We start from the raw sequence: 19,554 nt of genomic DNA, 5'->3' as shown, positions 1-19,554 counted from the left end.
TTCCTGTGGAGTTATAATCTCACTTTTTTCCTTTCTCTGGGGCATCATGATTCTACTGCTTTCAGTCTACACCCATGATGATATTTTTCCTAGCTGAATTTTTTTTTTTTTTTGGCATACTGTGAAATCATTTGCATACAGTGAGAGTCACCCATTCAGGAATAAAGTTCTATGAGTTCTGATACACACACAATCATGGAACCTAAGACGCTCTTAATGCTCCCCTTACCTTGCTTCAACTTGAGACAGGCTCCTTCCTTACGCTAAGCCCTTGACCTCCCTTGTCTTAGAACATTTCCTTTAAAATAAAAACAAAAACAAAACTTGTAAATTCTGTCTCTGTCCTCTCAAGACATAACTTGGTTTCTCAGCTCTTGCCAGTTTCATGACTCAGGAATGTCTTTCTCAAAGACCTAGTGGTTATCCCTTTGAAATGTAATGTAATTTTTCATCAAGAAAAATGGCCTCCATATCTCCTGGTCTCTGTGGGAAGGGAGGAGCCTAACTTTGCTAAGTGCCAGTCAGTAAGCACAGCCAGTCTAATCACATTGACCAGCTTCCTTCCTAACATGCTTCAATCTTTTCCCACGAGCTCACCCCAATGCTTAAAAGGTTTCCTGCATTTGTTTCAAAGAGGTTGAATTCATCTCTCTCCTAACTGTAGTCTTGAATAAGGTCTCCTTTGCCTATTTAAATCCATCGAATGCAATTTTTTTTGATATACATACAACTACAATCAAATTATAGAACATCTTCATCACTCCAAGAACTTCCTCTGAGCCCCTCAAGCCCCAGCTCTTGGCAACCACTGGTCTAAGTTCTGTCTCTATAGCTTTACCTTTTCCAACATGTCATATAAATTAAATTATACAATATGTAACCTTTTATTTCTGTTTTTTCTTTCACTTAGCATAATATTCATCCATGTTGTAGCATGTATCAGTGGTTTCTTTGCTTCACTGCTGCATAGTATTACATTGTATGCTACCACAATTTGTCTATGTTTTCAATCCATAATTTGAATTTAAATTTGGTTTTCTTTATTGTATCAATGTTTGCCTCATTTAAGATACTAAGTATTGTGTTTTCTACATACATTCTGAATTAAGATTAGATTCACCCAAAAGGTTCTTGCTTTCCCTTTTTGTGTTGAGTGGAAGTTTTCCATGGTTTCAAATGGAAAATACCTCATGTAATAACTATGCCAATAAGTGAATAAACAATCCAGCCACCTCTTTAAAAAACAATATCAAATCTATAAAATTTCAGTAAAATGCATATCTACAAAATGCTCAAAATTAAATATCAATATAAAATTTGTTGACATTTTATACTATTCATTTGTTCTAAATAGGTATCATGTCCTAAATAGCCATTCCAGTCAAAATTGAGATAATTCAGACAGAAAGTACATTTAAAAAAAAGTTTATTTATTTATTTTGAGAGAAGCGGGGAGGAGCAGAGAGGGGGAGACAGAGAATCCCAAGCAGGCTCCACACTTTCAACGCAAAGCCCGATGATACGGGGCTCAAACTCATGAACCATGAGATCATGACCTGAGCCAAAATCAAGAGTCAGATGCTAAACCAAATGAGTCACCCAGGCACCCCCAGAAAGTACATTTTAAAGCTGCTTGGCTTCCTGGCCAAAAACATGGGAATAACTATCTACCGATAGACCAGGAGTGTTGGAATGTACAAGGCTACAAGAACCGATTTGAAAAGAAGTATAAACCTCTTCCCTAAAGGTATGTTTTTATTTTTGTAATTTTTTTATTACATTTATTTATTTTTGACAGACACAGTGAGACAAGGTGAGAGGTGGGGAGGGGCAGAGAGAGAGGGAGACATAGAACCCAAAGCAGGCTCCAGGCTCTGAGCTGTCAGCACAGAGCCCGATGCGGGACTTGAACCCACAAACCATGAGATCATGACCTGAGTGAAGTCGGACGCCTAACCTACTGAGCCACCCAGGCGTCCCTAAAAGTATGTTTTTAAAGAAAATTCCTGTTGTTAGATGCAGGCTAAACTCACATAGTTACCTATTTTAAATGTATGGAGTTCATTATTTCAGAACTCATTATCAAACTTACATGTGTTATGGGATTTAGTTGGCTAGTTCGTTGGTTAGTTTGTTTAGTTACTTTTTCTACTTTAACTGACCCTGAATGGAATTATTTGGGAGATTCTGACTCCTGGGTTTCAAGGAACTTCCATCTTCTGTAGGTAGAGAACAGATTCATAAAATGTTTGAATGTAGTAGCAATCTCCTCACATTCATCCCTATTTTAAGATGCAAACATGTGGGTGACATATAGAAAAATTAAAATATGTTAAGAAAGTATCAAGTAATGAATGACTTTTCCCTCTATTTTCATAATACCCTATACATCTAACTGGCTAGTTTTCTAATATTAGTGGTCAATCTGAAACTACTTACATTTTATATATGTGAGCAGTACTTGACCAAATTAAATTTTAGCCATTCTTTTAATGTGTCCAAATTCAGAAACTGTCTGAATTGCATGCAAAATTCATAAACTTACATTACCTGACAAAGAAGCTGGAGTTGGCTGCCGCCCAAAATGTAGCTCTATTTTTGTCATTTTTCACCATGTAACAGTGTTTGTGTAATAATTACAACATATCATTGTGTTTGGGATTTATATTTTATAAAGTAGATAAAAACTAGAAAAAATAATTTCATATTGATCTTATTTCTGAAACATTCTTTGCAAAATTTGAAAAAAAAGAAGATACCATATTTGTGATAAGACATAGAAATCTTAAAAACCAAAACCAAACAAAACAAAAAACACACACATTCGAATGGGTAACAATGGCCAAAACAGCGAGAATTTGGCCTCAATAAAAAAGACTTTGGGCTGCTGCTTTTTTGAATGAACCCTTATTTGAAAAATATGTTAGACATATATCATTTAAAATTTTGTCTGAAAAGCAAGGAAGAATCAGAAACTTAAAAAATACTTTTACTTCTTTGGTAACAAGTGTGTGGATAATACATGCATACACCTTTGACACCATTTGTGACACCTTTGACACCATGGTACACAAACATGCATACACCTTTGACACCATTTTTTTTGTTTCCTTTTTGTTTTATTTTCTGACATGCATCTTAATAAATGGAGGTTTTACTTAAATTTCAAGGTTCTTCATTTTAACATCATTAAATAAATTTTAGCATATAGTATCATTCATGGCCTAGGCTATTTGTCAAAGTGAGTTATATGGAAAATAGTATTAATAGGTGTTCTTTCATTTGAGTCAAATTAGGTTACCACTGAGTAGGTAAAACTAAATGTAAATAGATGCATTTACAATTAAATTACTTAAGTGCATTTGTATGCTAACCCTACTGTAAATCACCAAGAGAAGTCACTGAGGGGAGAACTTCTTAGACTCATTGAGCTTATGCACCCTCTTTACAAGGCTGAGAGTTTACATCTGTAAACTCTGCCCTCGGATTGGGATTTAGGCTGACAGGAGAGGTCACTGCCGAAGTGAAAGAGAGTTGTATTACACTGTGAGTCAGGAGGCTGGTCTCAAACCCTGGATCTGCTGCCACCTTTGGTGGAAGCATTAGAGCAGTGGCCAAGAGCACAACCCACAGATCTAGATTTTCTGGATTTGAATCCTGCCACAGCCCCTTATCTGCTGTGTGACTATACAAGTCATGTGTCTCCTATACCTTCCTTTATTCAACTATAACCAGAATCATAGAAGAGTTTACCTCACTGAGAAGTTAATTCATCAAGTTAATATAATCAAAGTGATTTTGAAGAGTTATTGACGAATGGTAAGTGGTATGTAAGTCTGGGCTATTTTTTATCAGTGACTTTCAAATTTTTTAATTTGTCCCACACTGAGCAACTCATTTTACATAGAAACATGGTATAAGCACTCAAATATAAACAAATGTATACATGTGAAGTAAAGTAAAATAATATTTAACAATTGTATATAACATATACTTCATATGTATCTTCTGTTTATTTCCCTTATCCTCTTCTTTCCTCATTCTATTCTGTTCTAACTTATTTTATAATTCTATACAGTTTATTCTACTCTGTTCTTTTCTATTCCATTAAGAAAAAGCTGATGCTAAACCTCAGACTGAAAGACTTACTCATTTATCTACATAACCTATATACTCATCATTAATGAAACTCTGCCTCAGTCTTCCTGTCCACCTTTCACATTAAACCTATTAGATACTTCATAAAATTTGAAAATTTTCAAAAAGATCATATTCGGACTCCATTCCTGACCTGCTTAACATGGATCTCCTGGTGGTCTTGGTTCCAAAATTCTTTCTCATGCATAATATGCTGTAGATACTGAATAATCGAGGTTTCCAGTAATTCCAAAATTGAAGAAATAAATGGCATTTAAAGAGAAAGTATGTACTTAGTCTCTTCTTTTTGAAGATTTCATCTGTATTTAACATATGCAACATATACACATAAATCCTAACATACTCCACTGTTTGTTTGAATCATCTAAAGGAGAAAAAGTAAATCTAGGTAACCACTTCTCAATAATTAGAGTGATTCTATGCCACTTCTATTTATAAATAAGCTTTAGCATTTTTAAACTCAAAATTATTTATTATAAAGCTAAAATAAAAGCTAACATCAAGACAAAGCTGGGTTTATGTAGTTTATATGATATGTATCATTGTCCATTTAACTGGCATACATAAGTGTGTCTCAAGCTTTTTAAATAGGTAAAACATTTTTATATCTATATCCAAAATTTTATGGACTATAGAACAGATAAAAAGACTAGTTATAATTCTATGTCCATACTTACCAAGATTTGGTGACACAACAAATGACATCTCATATGCCCTCTGCAGTAATCACTATATATATTTATAGAGTATAATAATAATATCTGTTATATAAATATATATAACTAGTGTAAACATCCAAAAACCCATTTCAAGTTTGAAGTATCTTATTATAAGAATTTCTATATCCTATATGCATACATACAATTAAAATTGTTTTATAAAATACTAAATATCATCTATAAAAACATTATTCTTGGTAGATATTTGGAAATTAGAATGAGGATTTTATAATATGAAAGGTTTTGTGAAAAATATCTATTTAATTTGCCAATGTGCACTTCTAACAATAGATCTTTTGACTTTCCATTTGATTTACAAATCCTTTCAATGGTAACTAGAAAGAAATCTCACAGTTCAGAATCATCACAGAGAAGAAATTTTCACTCATTATTATTTCAATATTTTAATTTTCTAAAAAAATGTTAACATTTCCTAGTTTTCTATCTTTTCTATTTCTATCCTCTTCTCACATGTATTTGTATTACCTTCACTCTTCCCAATGGGTCTTCAATGTCCTGAGATATTTAGTGTCCCAATAAATTATTTATGACCATGTACTCTATAGGACTTTAAATACAAAGCTTTCCATCAGGCTTCTCTATTAGTATCCACAGATATATGCAGAACCTTCTGAAAACTCCACACATCTATGTTAATTCTATATGCAAATGCCCGGCCTGTATTAATCACAACATGCAACCTCAGTTGATTTAAAAAGTACTGTCAGGCAGGGATATTTTTCTCTCATTCTCACAGTTTGATATTATTTATTGTCATTTCATGTGTGGGTTCCATGCCGATGTAACAGATATTGATTTACACCTTTTTGTATTCTACCTTTTGGTTGTTTTGTTATAATTTCAGGATCCTTCAGTGAAAGGTACTATGGTTGTCACTTGTTTGAAAGGCCCTTCTCTCTCTTTGTACACTCTATTCCCTCCACAAACAGCTGCATCACACTTGTCATTCTGAATGGCAAAGATGTCTTTGGCTGATAAGCCTATGTGCCTGTGGCACACAAAGTGGCTTCAAACGACTAATTAGCAGGAGCTGGGCCACAGCAAGGTTTGGTGCTGTCCATCAAGCATGCAACCATGGCTGACACCATCAGCAAATCTGTCAAATGTGGTTCTTCTTGTGAATAAACCCAAGGCCACTTGCTCTGTGGTGAAGAAGAAATTGGCAGAACATGTATAATAAAAAGTAAAAGACGGTGATGGCCATCCTTTACACAGGGTTAAGTAATGGAAAAAAAAAAAAAAAACTTAAGTTAGAGGAAAATTTGACCACTGATTTATAGCTGTTGCTGGAATACAGGGAATCAAACTGAAATCTTCTCCATGAATTTCCAATGGAACAATCCCCAATGGATCAAGTATATTTATTTAGCTTCTGGAAAACATTAATGTGCACTTTCTTAATAGTAGGGAGCTATTGCGGTGCCTGGGTGGCTCAGTGGGTTAAGCATCTGACTGTAGCTCAGGTCATGATCTCGCAGTTCGTGGGTTCAACCCCGCATTAGGCTCCCTACTGACGGCTCAGAGCCTTGAGCCTGCTTTGAATTCTGTGTCTCCCACTCCCTTCCCTCTGCTACTCGCACTCTCTCTCAAAAATAAATAAACATTCGAAAACATTTTAATAAAAAATAAATAAAATCAAAATAAATAAATAAATAATAGGGGGTTATCAATTATTACATATAAAATCAGATTTGCACATCCACATACACATGCAACCTTAAGTAATATCTATTACATATATTCATATACAGTATATACAATTATTATGTATAAAATTCACTTAAAAATCCAAATCTGTAGGAATGCATCTATTAATATGCATACCTGATTTCACAATTGTTCAAAAGTTTTTAAAACAATATTGAACACGCATTGAGAAACATTATATAGTCACTGTTCTTAATAATCAAAAGTATATGTAGAGGGGCACATGGGTGACTCAGTCGGTTAAGCACCTGACTCTTTTCTTTTTTTTTTTTAATTTTTTTTTTAACGTTTATTTATTTTTGAAACAGAGAGAGACAGAGCATGAAGGGGGGAGGGGCAGAGAGAGAAGGAGACACAGAATCGGAAGCAGGCTCCAGGCTCTGAGCCATCAGCCCAGAGCCTGACGCGGGGCTCGATCTCACGGACCGCGAGATCATGACCTGAGCTGAAGTCGGACGCTTAACCGACTGCGCCACCCAGGTGCCCCAGCACCTGACTCTTGATTGTGGCTCAGGTTCTTGATCTCATGGTTCTTGAGTTCAAGCACTACATCAGATTCTCTGCTGTGGATTCTCTCTCTACCTCTCCCTCTGCCCCTACCCAGCTCATGCTTGCTCTCTCTCTCTGTCTCAAAATAAACTTAATTTTTTTAAAGTATATGTGGATATTGCATTACAAATTTGATAGCTATTGCCATTCTATATTATGAGCCAGGATGATGTCTTGATAATAGAGCCGAAAGACATCTGAATTGAGAAGAGAAATAACCCAATGGAAATTTCCTCAAACCTGTGATGCCTCTTCCCAACACCTAGGCTTCACACAGGCAATCTTTCTGAGAAACATTCTCATTTGTCCACAACCACAGAAATCACACCACTCTTGATCATTTACCTGGTAGACTCGTTCAAGCCTTACAGTAACATTATGTTTTCCTCTCCTAGGTTAAATTTGCTCCTGCCATGTGTTCTTGATTCTTGAACATATCTTACTGTACCACTGCTTGCACTTTATGGCAACTTGCTGAATATAAAAATGTGTCCCCTGTAATACCTGAGACAAAAAGAAGTACGTGTGCCTGCCTGCTCAGCATGGTACTTAGCATATCATGTAACAGAATCTTTGGTATATTTGTTGGATGAATATTTGTGGCAGGCAGGCAGACAGGGATTATTAATGTAGGATTTACAGACTGGTTTCAGTACAATTATGGAAAAGGTCAACAAGGGGAAGATGGGTAATTTGCTTCCACTCCACAGAATAGTCTCAACATCATGTTTATGGGTGAGAACAAAGGAAAGAATGTCTAGCACCCAATCTCTGTTTATCTGGCTTAGGGGATGTATTTATGGCTCCATTTAAAAAATTAAATCAAACCACATTCAGAAGGCAGAGATAAGTAGGAGACATTTGGTGAAATATGTATATTTTTATATTACTCCATACTGCTAATACCTCCTATGATTTTCAAACATAAGTTTCTACTGTGAAATAACAATATTAATGTGTTTGTAGAAAACATCATACATAGGCATTAGACACGAATGTCTGTAGTGTCTGTGTACTATTGTACTAAAAATCCTTTGACTTCTTAGTAATTTGTTTCAAATTTATCTATACTGACTTGGTAGCGAATAAGTGGTAATTAACAAAAATTCAAAGATGTAGGGAAAATTTATCTCTATATAATATAAATCACACATGACAAATACATATCAAGGAGACTTTTCAATCAGTCATTAAGTATGGTTTAAAATGGTAGTCAGCAATTGTCCCTGGATTTGTTAGAAACTGTCCACAAGGCTAATCTTACATAAAATGGCATGTAAGTAAGATCTTTGACTTTTCCCAGTTGGGCATGTGAGAACTTAACCCTAACAAGCTGCAAACCATGATATGTATTTTTTGTTATTTTGCTAACGTGCAGATTTGGGTCCTTAATGATAAAAGAATGAAAAGAGGAATAAATCCTTATCTAGTGAGTGAGCTGGTCTGTCGTGTAGCATCCTTTCTCTACTGACTGTAATATATGCAAAGTTTCACCATAAGTAACTGAAGTGTAACACAGCTTTTATCATTTTGGCGGGTAATCTTAGATGTTACTGAGAATTTAAATATTTTGATATACTGAGAATTATTCCCAAAATATATATGTATATCAATGTATATAGTAAGAGTGTGTGTGCGTGTATGTGTGTGTGTATATCTTAAATATTTTTACCTTTGGGATTTTAGAAAAGTTTGTTCTTATAAAGAAAAAAAATGAAAACAAACTGGCTTGTGAATTAATTTGGTATTATTAGATAAAATTACTCCAAAATATTATAACATGTAATTATTGCTAAATGATTTGACTACTAATTACTTTAACTTAAAAGCTGATATCAACTGTAATCTCTATTCTAAGGACAGAACACATTTATTCTTTGAAAATTAAATGTGCTTGGGTCACACAACTATATAAAACACCAAAAACAGGAAAATGTAAGTATGTAGTATAATATTTCATATACTAGATTCTGTTTATTTAGATCCAGACTTAGTTACTTAAGTCAAAGTTAATCTGTAATAAATACTGAAAAGAGGAAAGGAAAGAGAAGAGAAAAAAGAAAAGACCAAGATCAAGTGAGACAAAAGTAAAAGCCTTTTGGCTTTATATCTTTCCCTTTTCATTTGAACGTAACAGATAACGTTATCATTTTGCTATTACTCCATTTGATACTATTAATTTAAATTAGAGTGTTCTATGCTATGGTTACAAACATGGAGAACCACTGTTCTCCTAGCTCTCAGTGTGCCTTTGTTTCGGTGAACCTAAGCTCAAGGTATACCTGTAACTCCGTCTTTAATGGTGGGAAAAGTATACTTACCTGGAAGACTTATTGTCCTAAATGAGGTTATGAATGTGAAATGCAACACACAAAATAATAGTAATAATCTAATACATTTTAATTCTATTCTCTTCCCACATGCTCCTCTCACTCTCCATTTGACATATTTTTATTGTTACATATTTCCATCAAATGATACCATTGGAATGTTTGTGAAGCCAATGATAATTTAACTTCTATGTATCTCTGACCAGCAAACCCTGTGTCACAAATTTATGTAAAAGGTTAAAAACATTTTCCTTATCAAAACTGTTTTCCCAGTTTTGGTCTGGAGATTTATAGTAGTGGTCCATCCTGGGATATCTTGATCAACCATCTGTACCCATGAATTTCACACTTGTGATAACTGCCACATTTCCAAAGTCTGGCGGCTAAAATTCATACTTATTTTAAAAGTCTTCCACCAATCTCCCTAACTCTTAGAGCTAAGATTTTCATCTGACATTGATTTTCGGATTTCATTGCTACAAGGGAAAAGTCTTATCTCAAAAATTCATACACTGAACACTAGACCATTTTGTAAAAATACTTTAGCTCAAGCATCAAAAACAGTGACAGGGAACAGCTACTCATACTGAGATGCAGTCTTGTGTGAATTCCAATAACTATGAGACATTTTCCTACAGATTGCAGAATATAGACACTGAAAGCTCTATCCACTTGCATCCTATGCTATTTCATGGGTAAAGGGAACTGAACATAATAGAAGGGAAATGACAATAAAATTTATGGATCAAAGAGGCTTAGTAAAGGTAATATGCATTTATGGCATGAAAACAATGTGCACTTATTCATTTCTATGCTTGAATTTTAACTATGAAGGCTTTTTGTATCCAGTGACAGAGCTCTGTCAGGAAAACTTAAATATGACAATTCGTTTAAATTCCAGACCTTATTTAAAATCTAGTTTAAGAAAAATTTTCAAATATGAACTATTTTCTCTAACATTTGCATAGAAATTTTTTACATAGCTTAGAAGTAGTCATTAGATCACTCGAGGATCAGAAACCCTGGATCTAATCCTAGTGCTATCACTAGCTAGCTCTGTGACCTAGGGCAAGCTCCTCCATCTTTCTTGTCTTCAACTTATGCCTCAGTAATATGAATATATAATTTCCATGGTCTCTGATGACTAAATAGCCTGCGAATTTGTTTTGACTTCAATACTATCTTAGGGTAATTAACCTTGTAGTTCCTGTGGTTATATTCCAGCTCCATTAGTTACTACCTGTGTGAATGCAAGCAACTTACGTAACTTCCGTGTGCCTCAGTTTCCCTATCTGTAAAATGGGAATAATGGGGTTGCTGTCAGAATTAAAATGAGCTACATTTTAATGATTCTAATATGTAAGCTTTCTTATACTTTAAAATAACTTAAAGTGGGATACATATTAAGGAAATCATATATAAGCACTTATCAGAGTTTAATCAACAGCAATTCTTCTCAATGGTAAATGAAATTATAGCATGGGTTATGCTAAGCTGTTATACATTAACATCTTAACATCATAGATTAGACAAAATTTGGTAATATATATGAAGAGTCTGGAATAATGTCTGCTAAAAGATTACCCATTAGCTGATACTAGCATTCCTCTATGAGTGAGCAGTAATTGTTATATCTAAGTTAAGCATGATGGGCAAAGTCCGATAATTTAAGAATGATTAAAACTTTGCTGGTCATACAGCCTTGGTTTTGTTTTGTATCTAAAGTTGTAATACAAACTTAATAGCTTCATTCAGATTAATCAATATTAGTTGACAAAAATATGACTTTCTACTTGAACAGTATAGCTTTATTCAATTAAATATTTTTATGATAAAAAGACCTAACATGTTTTTTTTTTACTTTAGTAAAGTGATTAAAGTGGGAAAGTATAAATTGTGAGAAAATAAAAAATTAGTAATATATTTACCAGGCTTACCACATTATTCGATGTAAAGGAAAAATAATAACAGCATAGCACAGGAACCAACTTTGTAGGTTATGATCACTTTCCATTATTAATTTTCAAAAATGATTAATATTAGATTAATAACTTTTAAGGAACTGGTTACTGAAACTATCCCCTTTGTTATTGTTCTATAGACATTAAACATTATACAGAAACCCTGTGTTGCAGAATGCTTTTTTTTATAAGTTTGCTTATTTTGACAGAGAAAGACAAAAAGAGACAGATAGAGAGAAAACACAAGTGGAGGAGGGGCAGAGAAAGGGAGGGAGAGAATCCCAAGCAGGCTCTGTGCTGTAAGTATGGAGCCTGATGCAGGGCTCAATCTCATGAACATTGAGATCATGACCTGAGTTGAACACACTTAACCAACTGAGCCACCCAGGTGTCCCTTACAGAATGCTTTATAACACTGCAAAACAGGCATTATTTCTGCCTCCAAGTTTTATTTTCTAAGAAATGTCAGCAGAGATTTTCTCTCTGTGTTAAAAAAAAAAAAAAGTATACTTAGTAAATAAGGTATATTATGATGAAAAGCCATTTAACAAATAACAAAATGAAAAACTATTTAAAGGACAAAATGTAAATGATGGCCAAATATACTCATAAAGAGCTTGAAACAGACCCCAGCACTGAGTATGAGTGCCACAAAAATATCAGCTGTCAATGTCATTATCTTTATGTAGTATCATAGACCACTAGAAAGACAGAGGACCTTAGAGATGACCTAATCTGAAACCATTCAGACTACAATGGGCCTGGAATATGATGGTTAAATGAGAATTTGGGGATTTTTTAAAAATAATTTGTTTACTTTCTTTTGTTTATAAGTATAACACAGTAGATTTACTTTCACTGTTCTTTGATAATTGGAATCATAATATAAGTCAACATGATAACTTGGAGTATCATTTTTTCTTTCTTACCTATCTTCTCTAGACAAATAAACCCTGTACAAACTGTGCTCTTGTGCATTGGGCCTTACAAAATAGCCAGGGAAGAATAAAAATACCATTCACAGAAAACTATTTTAATTTTGGCTTATTTAAATTCTCTACAAAAAATAAGGAAATCTTCGGGATTTCAGTGGCTTTCAGAATGTTGTTCATGGGCTTTGTAAATATTTACATGAGTTTTTATTTATGAATAAAACTTATTTATTTATGCCATAGAATAACTGTTCTTGTGTTATTATTGGATGCAATAAGGGTGATTCATGGGAGAAATTTCCATGTTCTACACACTTGAAATATACACACTAATGATGATAAATCAAGAGGTTAAATTATCGTTCTTCTCTCAACTGCCAAGTGATTGAGATTTTGGAGAAAGAGAGAGGAAATAAAAGCAAAATAGGAAGAAGAATATATGCTATAGGTAAGAAGGATGCTTCTGAATAATTAGATCCACACAAAGAAAAATAAAATATGTGAAGGAAGTATTAGGAGATAAAACTGTCCAAAATATCACTTTTACATTTTTCCATCTCAATTAATGGTTTGTTAGAAAGAAGTTGCTTACTCAGTAAAATTTCTATTAATCAAAATAGTTTATCTGACCTACATTACTACTGGGAGTTTTGAGAATGACAGATGCCTTTACTTGGCAAAAACTAGTGTGAAAAACCTGTACTGGGGCACCTGGGTGGCTTGGTCATTTAAGTGTCTGACTCTTGATTTCAGCCCAGGTCATGATCTCACAGTCATGAGATTGAGCCCTGCATCAGGCTCCACACTAAGCATGGAGCCTGCTTGGGATTCTCTCTCTCCCTCCCTCCCTTTCTCTCTCCTCTTTCTCTCTCTCTGCCCCTCCCCCACCCTCTCTCTCACTCACAATAAATAAATAAATACCTTTTAAAAACCAACTCTGTACTACTACTAATAATAAAAATGTTTTCAATAGCTTTAAGGAAATTGGGAAAAAAACTAGCTTCAATGAGAAAATAGAATGCATGCTATTAACCACATATACATATACATATTATCTATCTATTCATCATCTCTCTGGAATCCATATGTTATGACTGCAGAAATACATGAAACAAATATGTGTGTGTTAATATTAGAGTTAATTATTGAAACACAATTCCTTAAAAACATTGATCTTAAAAATTGATCTATTATATAATGTGAACATACTCAACACTACTAACTGTAACTCTAAAATGATTAAAATGGTAAATATTATGTGTTTTATACCACAATTTTAATAAATTAAAATAAATATAATAGATTTTTGCAACCAGTCCTGTTAGAACGATTGGTACTGGAATAGCCCTCACGACATAAAAAAAAGAAAAGATAAAAGAAAAAACAACAAAATGTGGATCTTCTACATTTTACAGTGGATGGACTCATTAAGAAAAAAGGAAGGTAATTTTTATTTTCAATTCAAAAAATGAGGAAGTAAAGAATCAAGCTGAGAAAAGGTAGAAGAAAGAGAAAAGATTAATAAAAATTCCAGTTAACCTGTTCATATTAAGCAACATGGTCTTCTCTATCGTCCCTAACTGTAGGATATGAAGCAAATAAATCTTTCAACAAATACATGTTCACATCTTTTAGCTCAACTAATAAAAATGAATCAATTAAGAATCTTTAACTCCAAAAGAAAGTTGCTCATTACTTTCTCCAAAAATAGGTAATAATCAACACTTTGCATTCAATGGCAAGAATATTGAATTTAATAGCTGCACTATTACCAAAGAGGAAAGATATTATTGTTTGCTTTTTGTTCTAAATTTCTTTATTTAAGTTGTTTAAAAAAGTACTAGCATAAAAATATGAACATAAAAGAAGATGGCAAAGAAAATGTTTATAATAGTTAACTCAGACTATATACAATCACTAGGAAAATGCAAACTGCTCAGTACTAAGACGGTCTCTATAGAGATATGGCATACCTCGTAATGGCTTTCTTCATTCTCCTGAATGTGGAAACCCGCAGAGCTGGGACATTTCTGAGGAGTGACAGGAATATTGTCACTTTTGCTGTGTGAGTTACACTGAAAGAGATTACCAAATAATTGTGACAAACTACTCCACATTCAGGGTGTCTATTGAGAGACATGGCTGTTTGCTAAGAGTCTAATCAAAGGAGTACCATTTGAACTAGCAAGCATCTATACTCATAGGTACATGCATTAATATGCAGCCTTTACCAAAAAAAGAAAAAAAAAATCCCCAGGAGAGACAAATCGTCAAAATGTTTTAAGCGAAGCTAAAGAAATCTCAAATGTAGTTATTTTATTTTTACCCTTTCTTTTCTTAAGCAATATGTTCTTATGATTTGGGTAACTAAATCTTACATGGTGCTACTCTTTGTGTGACATGTTATTCAAGTGCTTGATTTATACAATACACATGGTAACAGAGTTATTATTATTTTTCCCACTTACAGATGAGGAAGATTAGGCGTACAAAATACACTTCTCAAGGTTGGGCTGTTACCCAGCTTTCTAGGACCAAGCCCCATACCTTCTCTACTAGACGCATGGCCTTTATAAATGATACATTTGAAACAGACAAAATTGAAAACCTAAAAGTTTAAGGTCTTAAAATATTACGTCACTTTTCTTCTGTACCAAATATCAAGATTCTTTGAAACAAGTTAACGAAAATAATTCACTTGGAAAAGGATGTGAATTGTGGAAAGTAAAATATGGAATTATGGCTTGGGCTTTCTCCATGAAAATATTAAAATGGTTGTTTTCCATATTCCTTACATAATTTTTATATGAAAATAAGATATTATTCACTTCCTGTTATCCTTGCTTCCTTCTTTCCTAAATCTCTTATTAAATTCAAGGCAAGGAATATTTATAAGTATTGCTGTTTGGCCACTTATTAAACATAACATTGGGATTTCTGAGGTTTCTACATTAATAAAAGATACTGTAATGCCTCCAAAAAAGGTTCACCATTGGTATATAACCTTTCCTCTCCTATATGACTACAACATATGCACAGATTTGTATGACATAAGTAGGGAAGATACTATTTTTTCACACTAGTATGCCACATTTCAATTAACTAATGAAATTTTACTTTTCCCATGCCAAAGAATAATCTATTAGAAAATGACTTTCAAATACATTTCAAAAGCAAATTAATTTTAGAATTTAGTATAAGTTCAGTATGTTTTTACCTCAAGACCACCATTTTATATATTTAAATATATTTTTAAACACATTACATTCCTTAAGACTTTTTATTTTGAAATAATTTTAAACACGGAAAAGGTGGGGAATAAACACCAAAAAAGACTTCCAGGATTCCCTTCATTACAATTTCAAATATATCAGTTAATTACCTCATTGTTGGTTGGTTTAAGGGAAATAGCAATATGACAGACTAGGAAGACATGACTCTCAAACCCAAACCCAAACTTTTTCGCATGAAAAACACTATTGTGTTCCTGTCTTCTGTATAAACAGTATCATTTCAACCCTGTTCAAAACTTACCTCCTCTAGGAACTTTTCATGAGTGAGTAAACAGGTAGCAATAGCCATTTTAAACTCTGCTTTCAACCTAAGTAACTTTAAGGTGTAGTCTGTAAAATGCTGCCCTGCCAGTATTAATTCTTGGCCTGTGCCTAAGTTTGTCTGAACAACTTCCCTGTTAATTATGAAGGACTGTCTCTCATATCTCTCCACAGTGGCTCCCTTAGCTTTCTAAAGAAAAAAGCTTAGACCTTAAAACAGTTATTTTCATTTGTGATGTTCCTAAACATTTTAATCATTCAATTCCTGTCCCTAGTCCTTCTAACTTTTCATGCTGTTTAATCTTTTTTACATCTCATGGTTGTGCTATGCAGTTTTTCTCCCTAGAATCATTTCAATTCCTGTGGCCTGGCAGTGGCCCTCACTCTTGCTATATATGGGAATGAGCTGGAAAGTTTTAAAAAATACCAAAAACTGAGTTCTACCTCACACCAGATAAATTAGAGCTCAGTTAAAAACATTTTTTAAATACTCAGGTAATTCTAATGTGCACCCAGAGTTTAGAATCCCTGGATTAACATTTCTTTGTCTGGTGCTCATGACAATACAGTAAATTTTGGCCTCGTTCCTCTTTTGATCTAATCTCTTGCTCTTTAGTATTTGTTTTCCCTTTTCCTCATTTAATCAGTCATATAATGAGGGTTTTTTTCCCACAGATTATATCACAATGCCTTGAACCTGAAAAATATCTCATATTTGTATAATACTTTATACCTTTACATATGAGATTTTATGTATTATCTACCAGAAACCTTTGCAGAGAGGTAGAAACATAAACCTTCTTTAACAGATGAGGAAGACAGAGGTTCAGATATATTCAATGCCCTTTGTGCGAAGATTTGCCAAGTGAGAGAATTCCTAAGTAACAAGAGTCGGGCTTTTTCTCCTCTGCCATATCTCCCTTACGTAATTCGTTGATTTGCTCACTGATGCACATATTCTATTTGGCGTGTTTGTTCATTTACTGACTGCATACTGTGTCAGGATTTTATTGGTTCATTAAGATGTAGCATTTAATATCTGTAATACTCTCACTCTAGCAGTGAAACCACACATAGAAATAACCATAATGATATGTGAAATTGCCACATGAAAATGTATGCACAGGTTGCTAAGGGACAAAACAGATAGAATGACTAGACTCCTGGGTTTGATACATGGGAAGAATCTGGAAAGATGGGCCAATGAAGGAATCATGGTTAGCACATAGTCACAAAAGAACAAACAGCATATGCAAAGGCTAGAAGACATGAATTCTTGTGACTTGCTCTGTAAACTGCAAGGATTTTGACGGTGCATTAACCACAGACCCTGTGAGAACTCATTTGGGGATAAGGACAGAAGTTATTAGAGCATCTTACTTAACAGTGGATCCAATGATGAGAAGTTACAGAATAGGCTTAACATAAGGAAAGACTACCAAATAATGGGATAGGTGCCTCATGGTGGTGGTGTCACGGATGAACTTTAGTCACCATCCTCTCTCTCCCAAATCCAATAAAGAAATATAAACAAACTGAGTGTGTTTGCAATAGGACCGTGATGCCTGAGCAAGTCTCTCCATCCCAACAAGATCTCACTCAACCCTAAGCCTCTGTGTCTAATTCTGGAGCAGCCTGTTTGTAGAGCAGCAAATGGTATCAAAGGAAAAGTTTAACTCACTTTTCCTGCCTCATTTTTTAAGATTTTTGAGTGTTATGATGCAAATAGCCTCTGGGGATTATAAGTCTATGAGCTAGAGAAAAAAAAGAAATTTTAAAATAACACTCTAAACAATATTTTGAGATCAAATACTATAAATAGCCAAAACCTAAAGAAAACAAGTTCTTAAGTGAAGAACAATTTAATCACCAGGAATCCTTTCTAACAAGTTGCTATTTCAGGAAGAGCTGTAGCCTGAAATGGAAAGGAGATTTATTATAAGTGTCTCAAGATTTCACCCACTAAAAACTTTTTGCCAAATTTGATATGAATAACTATATAATGAATTATGGTTAAGATGAATTTGCTAAATCAGATTTGATACTGCAGACAAATCACTTGAGAGGTCCAGAGCTTGATTACAACAATCATAGTATATGGAAATCACTGTAAATACATTTGTTTTATACTTTAGAATCCATTTGATGTTTACCATTACCTACAGTTAATAGTCTCAATTTAATATGTGCATAAAGTTTGCTTCTCCAAAACACCCATTGTAGTTCTTGGGAAACTGTCATTTACTACCTACAGAAATGCCTACTCAAAAAAAGTGGGGGGAGGGGTCCCTGGGTGGCTCAGTCGGTTAAGCAACCGACTTTGGTTCAGGTCATGATCTCCCGGTTCGTGGGTTCAAGCCCTGCGTCGGGCTCTGTGCTGACAGCTTGGAGCCTGGAGCCTGCTTCAGATTCTGTGTCTCCCTCTCTCTCTCTGCCTCTCCCCCACTCATGCTCTCTCTCTCTCAAAAATGAATAAACGTTAAAAAAAATTTTTTTAAAGAAAAAGAAAAGAAGAAGAGATGAGAAGAGAAAAAAGAAAGGAAATACCTATTCAAACTTGCCTCATAATCAGGAGTATTAGCTTTTTCATTTTTGACAGATTTCTGAAAAGGGACTTCGGAGCCATGATATCAAGAGAAGAATATCAACAGTAGCAAAAGCAACAAAAGTTTAATGAAAAATCATGTAAGGCACAGCTGTTTTCTTTGCAAAAAAGGGTTGTTGTGTTTTTTTTGTTTTTTGTGTTTTTTTTTTTACATTTTCTACCCAAGTCTATAGTAGCAACAATATGTCCTTTTATTCTACTCCTCCTCCTACCTTCTTATAAAATCAAGGTAGTTTGCTAAGATTCAATGCCACTGTTATAAATTTCATGCAATCATTATAGAGGCAGTAGCTTGTAATTCTGTGCTATAGGTTTCATTAAATAAAAATTCCATTTGTTAAAAACTCCCACTGAAAATCTTATTCCTACCCATTTTAAGAAATTATTTTGGTGAAGAATTATAAAACAGTCTTAAAACTTTTGATTAAAAAGAGCTCTGAGGTTAGTAAGATATTCACATTTACAGAAAAGAATTGAAAGAACTGTCTGTAATTGGTGTCTTCAACATCTGTGCATTCCTTTCGAGGACCCATATGTGTCCGGTTTCACTGCACCCATTCCACTGAAACTGCTCTGTCATAACCACCAATCATTTCCACATTAGTAACTCAAAGAGCGATTCTCAGGTCTCATCTCATTGACACAACTGATAACTCCTTTCTTCCGAACATATTTATGTCTCCAGCCTTCCAGGACACCACATACTCATGGTTTTCTTTTTACCTCTTGTGCTCTCTCTCTGCAATCATTTAACTGTTCATGTTGTTATTGTTGATGTAAAAAACAAATTGCAAAGCATAGAGAAAATGAGGTCTGAGTACTTTCTCAGAAAGTATCCTCTCTGATGGTGTTCTCCATGGGTTCCTAAAATACTTTCTCAGATAGACACATGAACAATTTCTTATTTACAAGCTGACAAGGGAAGGACTCTTAGAATATTCCTAAACATGCTTACTTGAAAGAAGATATTTTATGAGCATTTCCAGAAGCTGATGAAAATTTATAGTTTAAGAGATCC

The 19,554-nt window shown here is 34.1% G+C and overlaps 1 protein-coding gene across 11 annotated transcripts in view; it reads right to left on the bottom strand.

Moving 5' to 3' along the window:
- PCDH9 (protocadherin 9) overlaps positions 1-19,554 on the bottom strand; it is a 919,043-nt gene that overhangs the window by 561,386 nt on the left and 338,103 nt on the right. For 6 of the 11 annotated variants that reach the window (XM_019415589.2, XM_019415579.2, XM_019415582.2 and 3 more), the window contains exon 3: positions 14,351-14,452. The exons of 3 other annotated variants lie outside the window; for them this stretch is intronic. In XM_019415589.2, the coding sequence (XP_019271134.1) occupies positions 14,351-14,452 (102 nt within the window). The remainder of the gene's footprint in view (positions 1-14,350; positions 14,453-19,554) is intronic. 2 more of the 11 variants (XM_019415580.2, XM_019415583.2) reach the window with 1 other exon arrangement.

The sequence above is a fragment of the Panthera pardus genome, unplaced genomic scaffold (assembly GCF_024362965.1).
Source record: "Panthera pardus isolate Hobbes unplaced genomic scaffold, ASM2436296v1 HiC_scaffold_1, whole genome shotgun sequence".
Lineage (NCBI taxonomy): Eukaryota > Metazoa > Chordata > Mammalia > Carnivora > Felidae > Panthera > Panthera pardus.
Note: the sequence above shows the minus strand (reverse complement) of the source record. Positions and strands in the feature narration are given on the sequence as shown.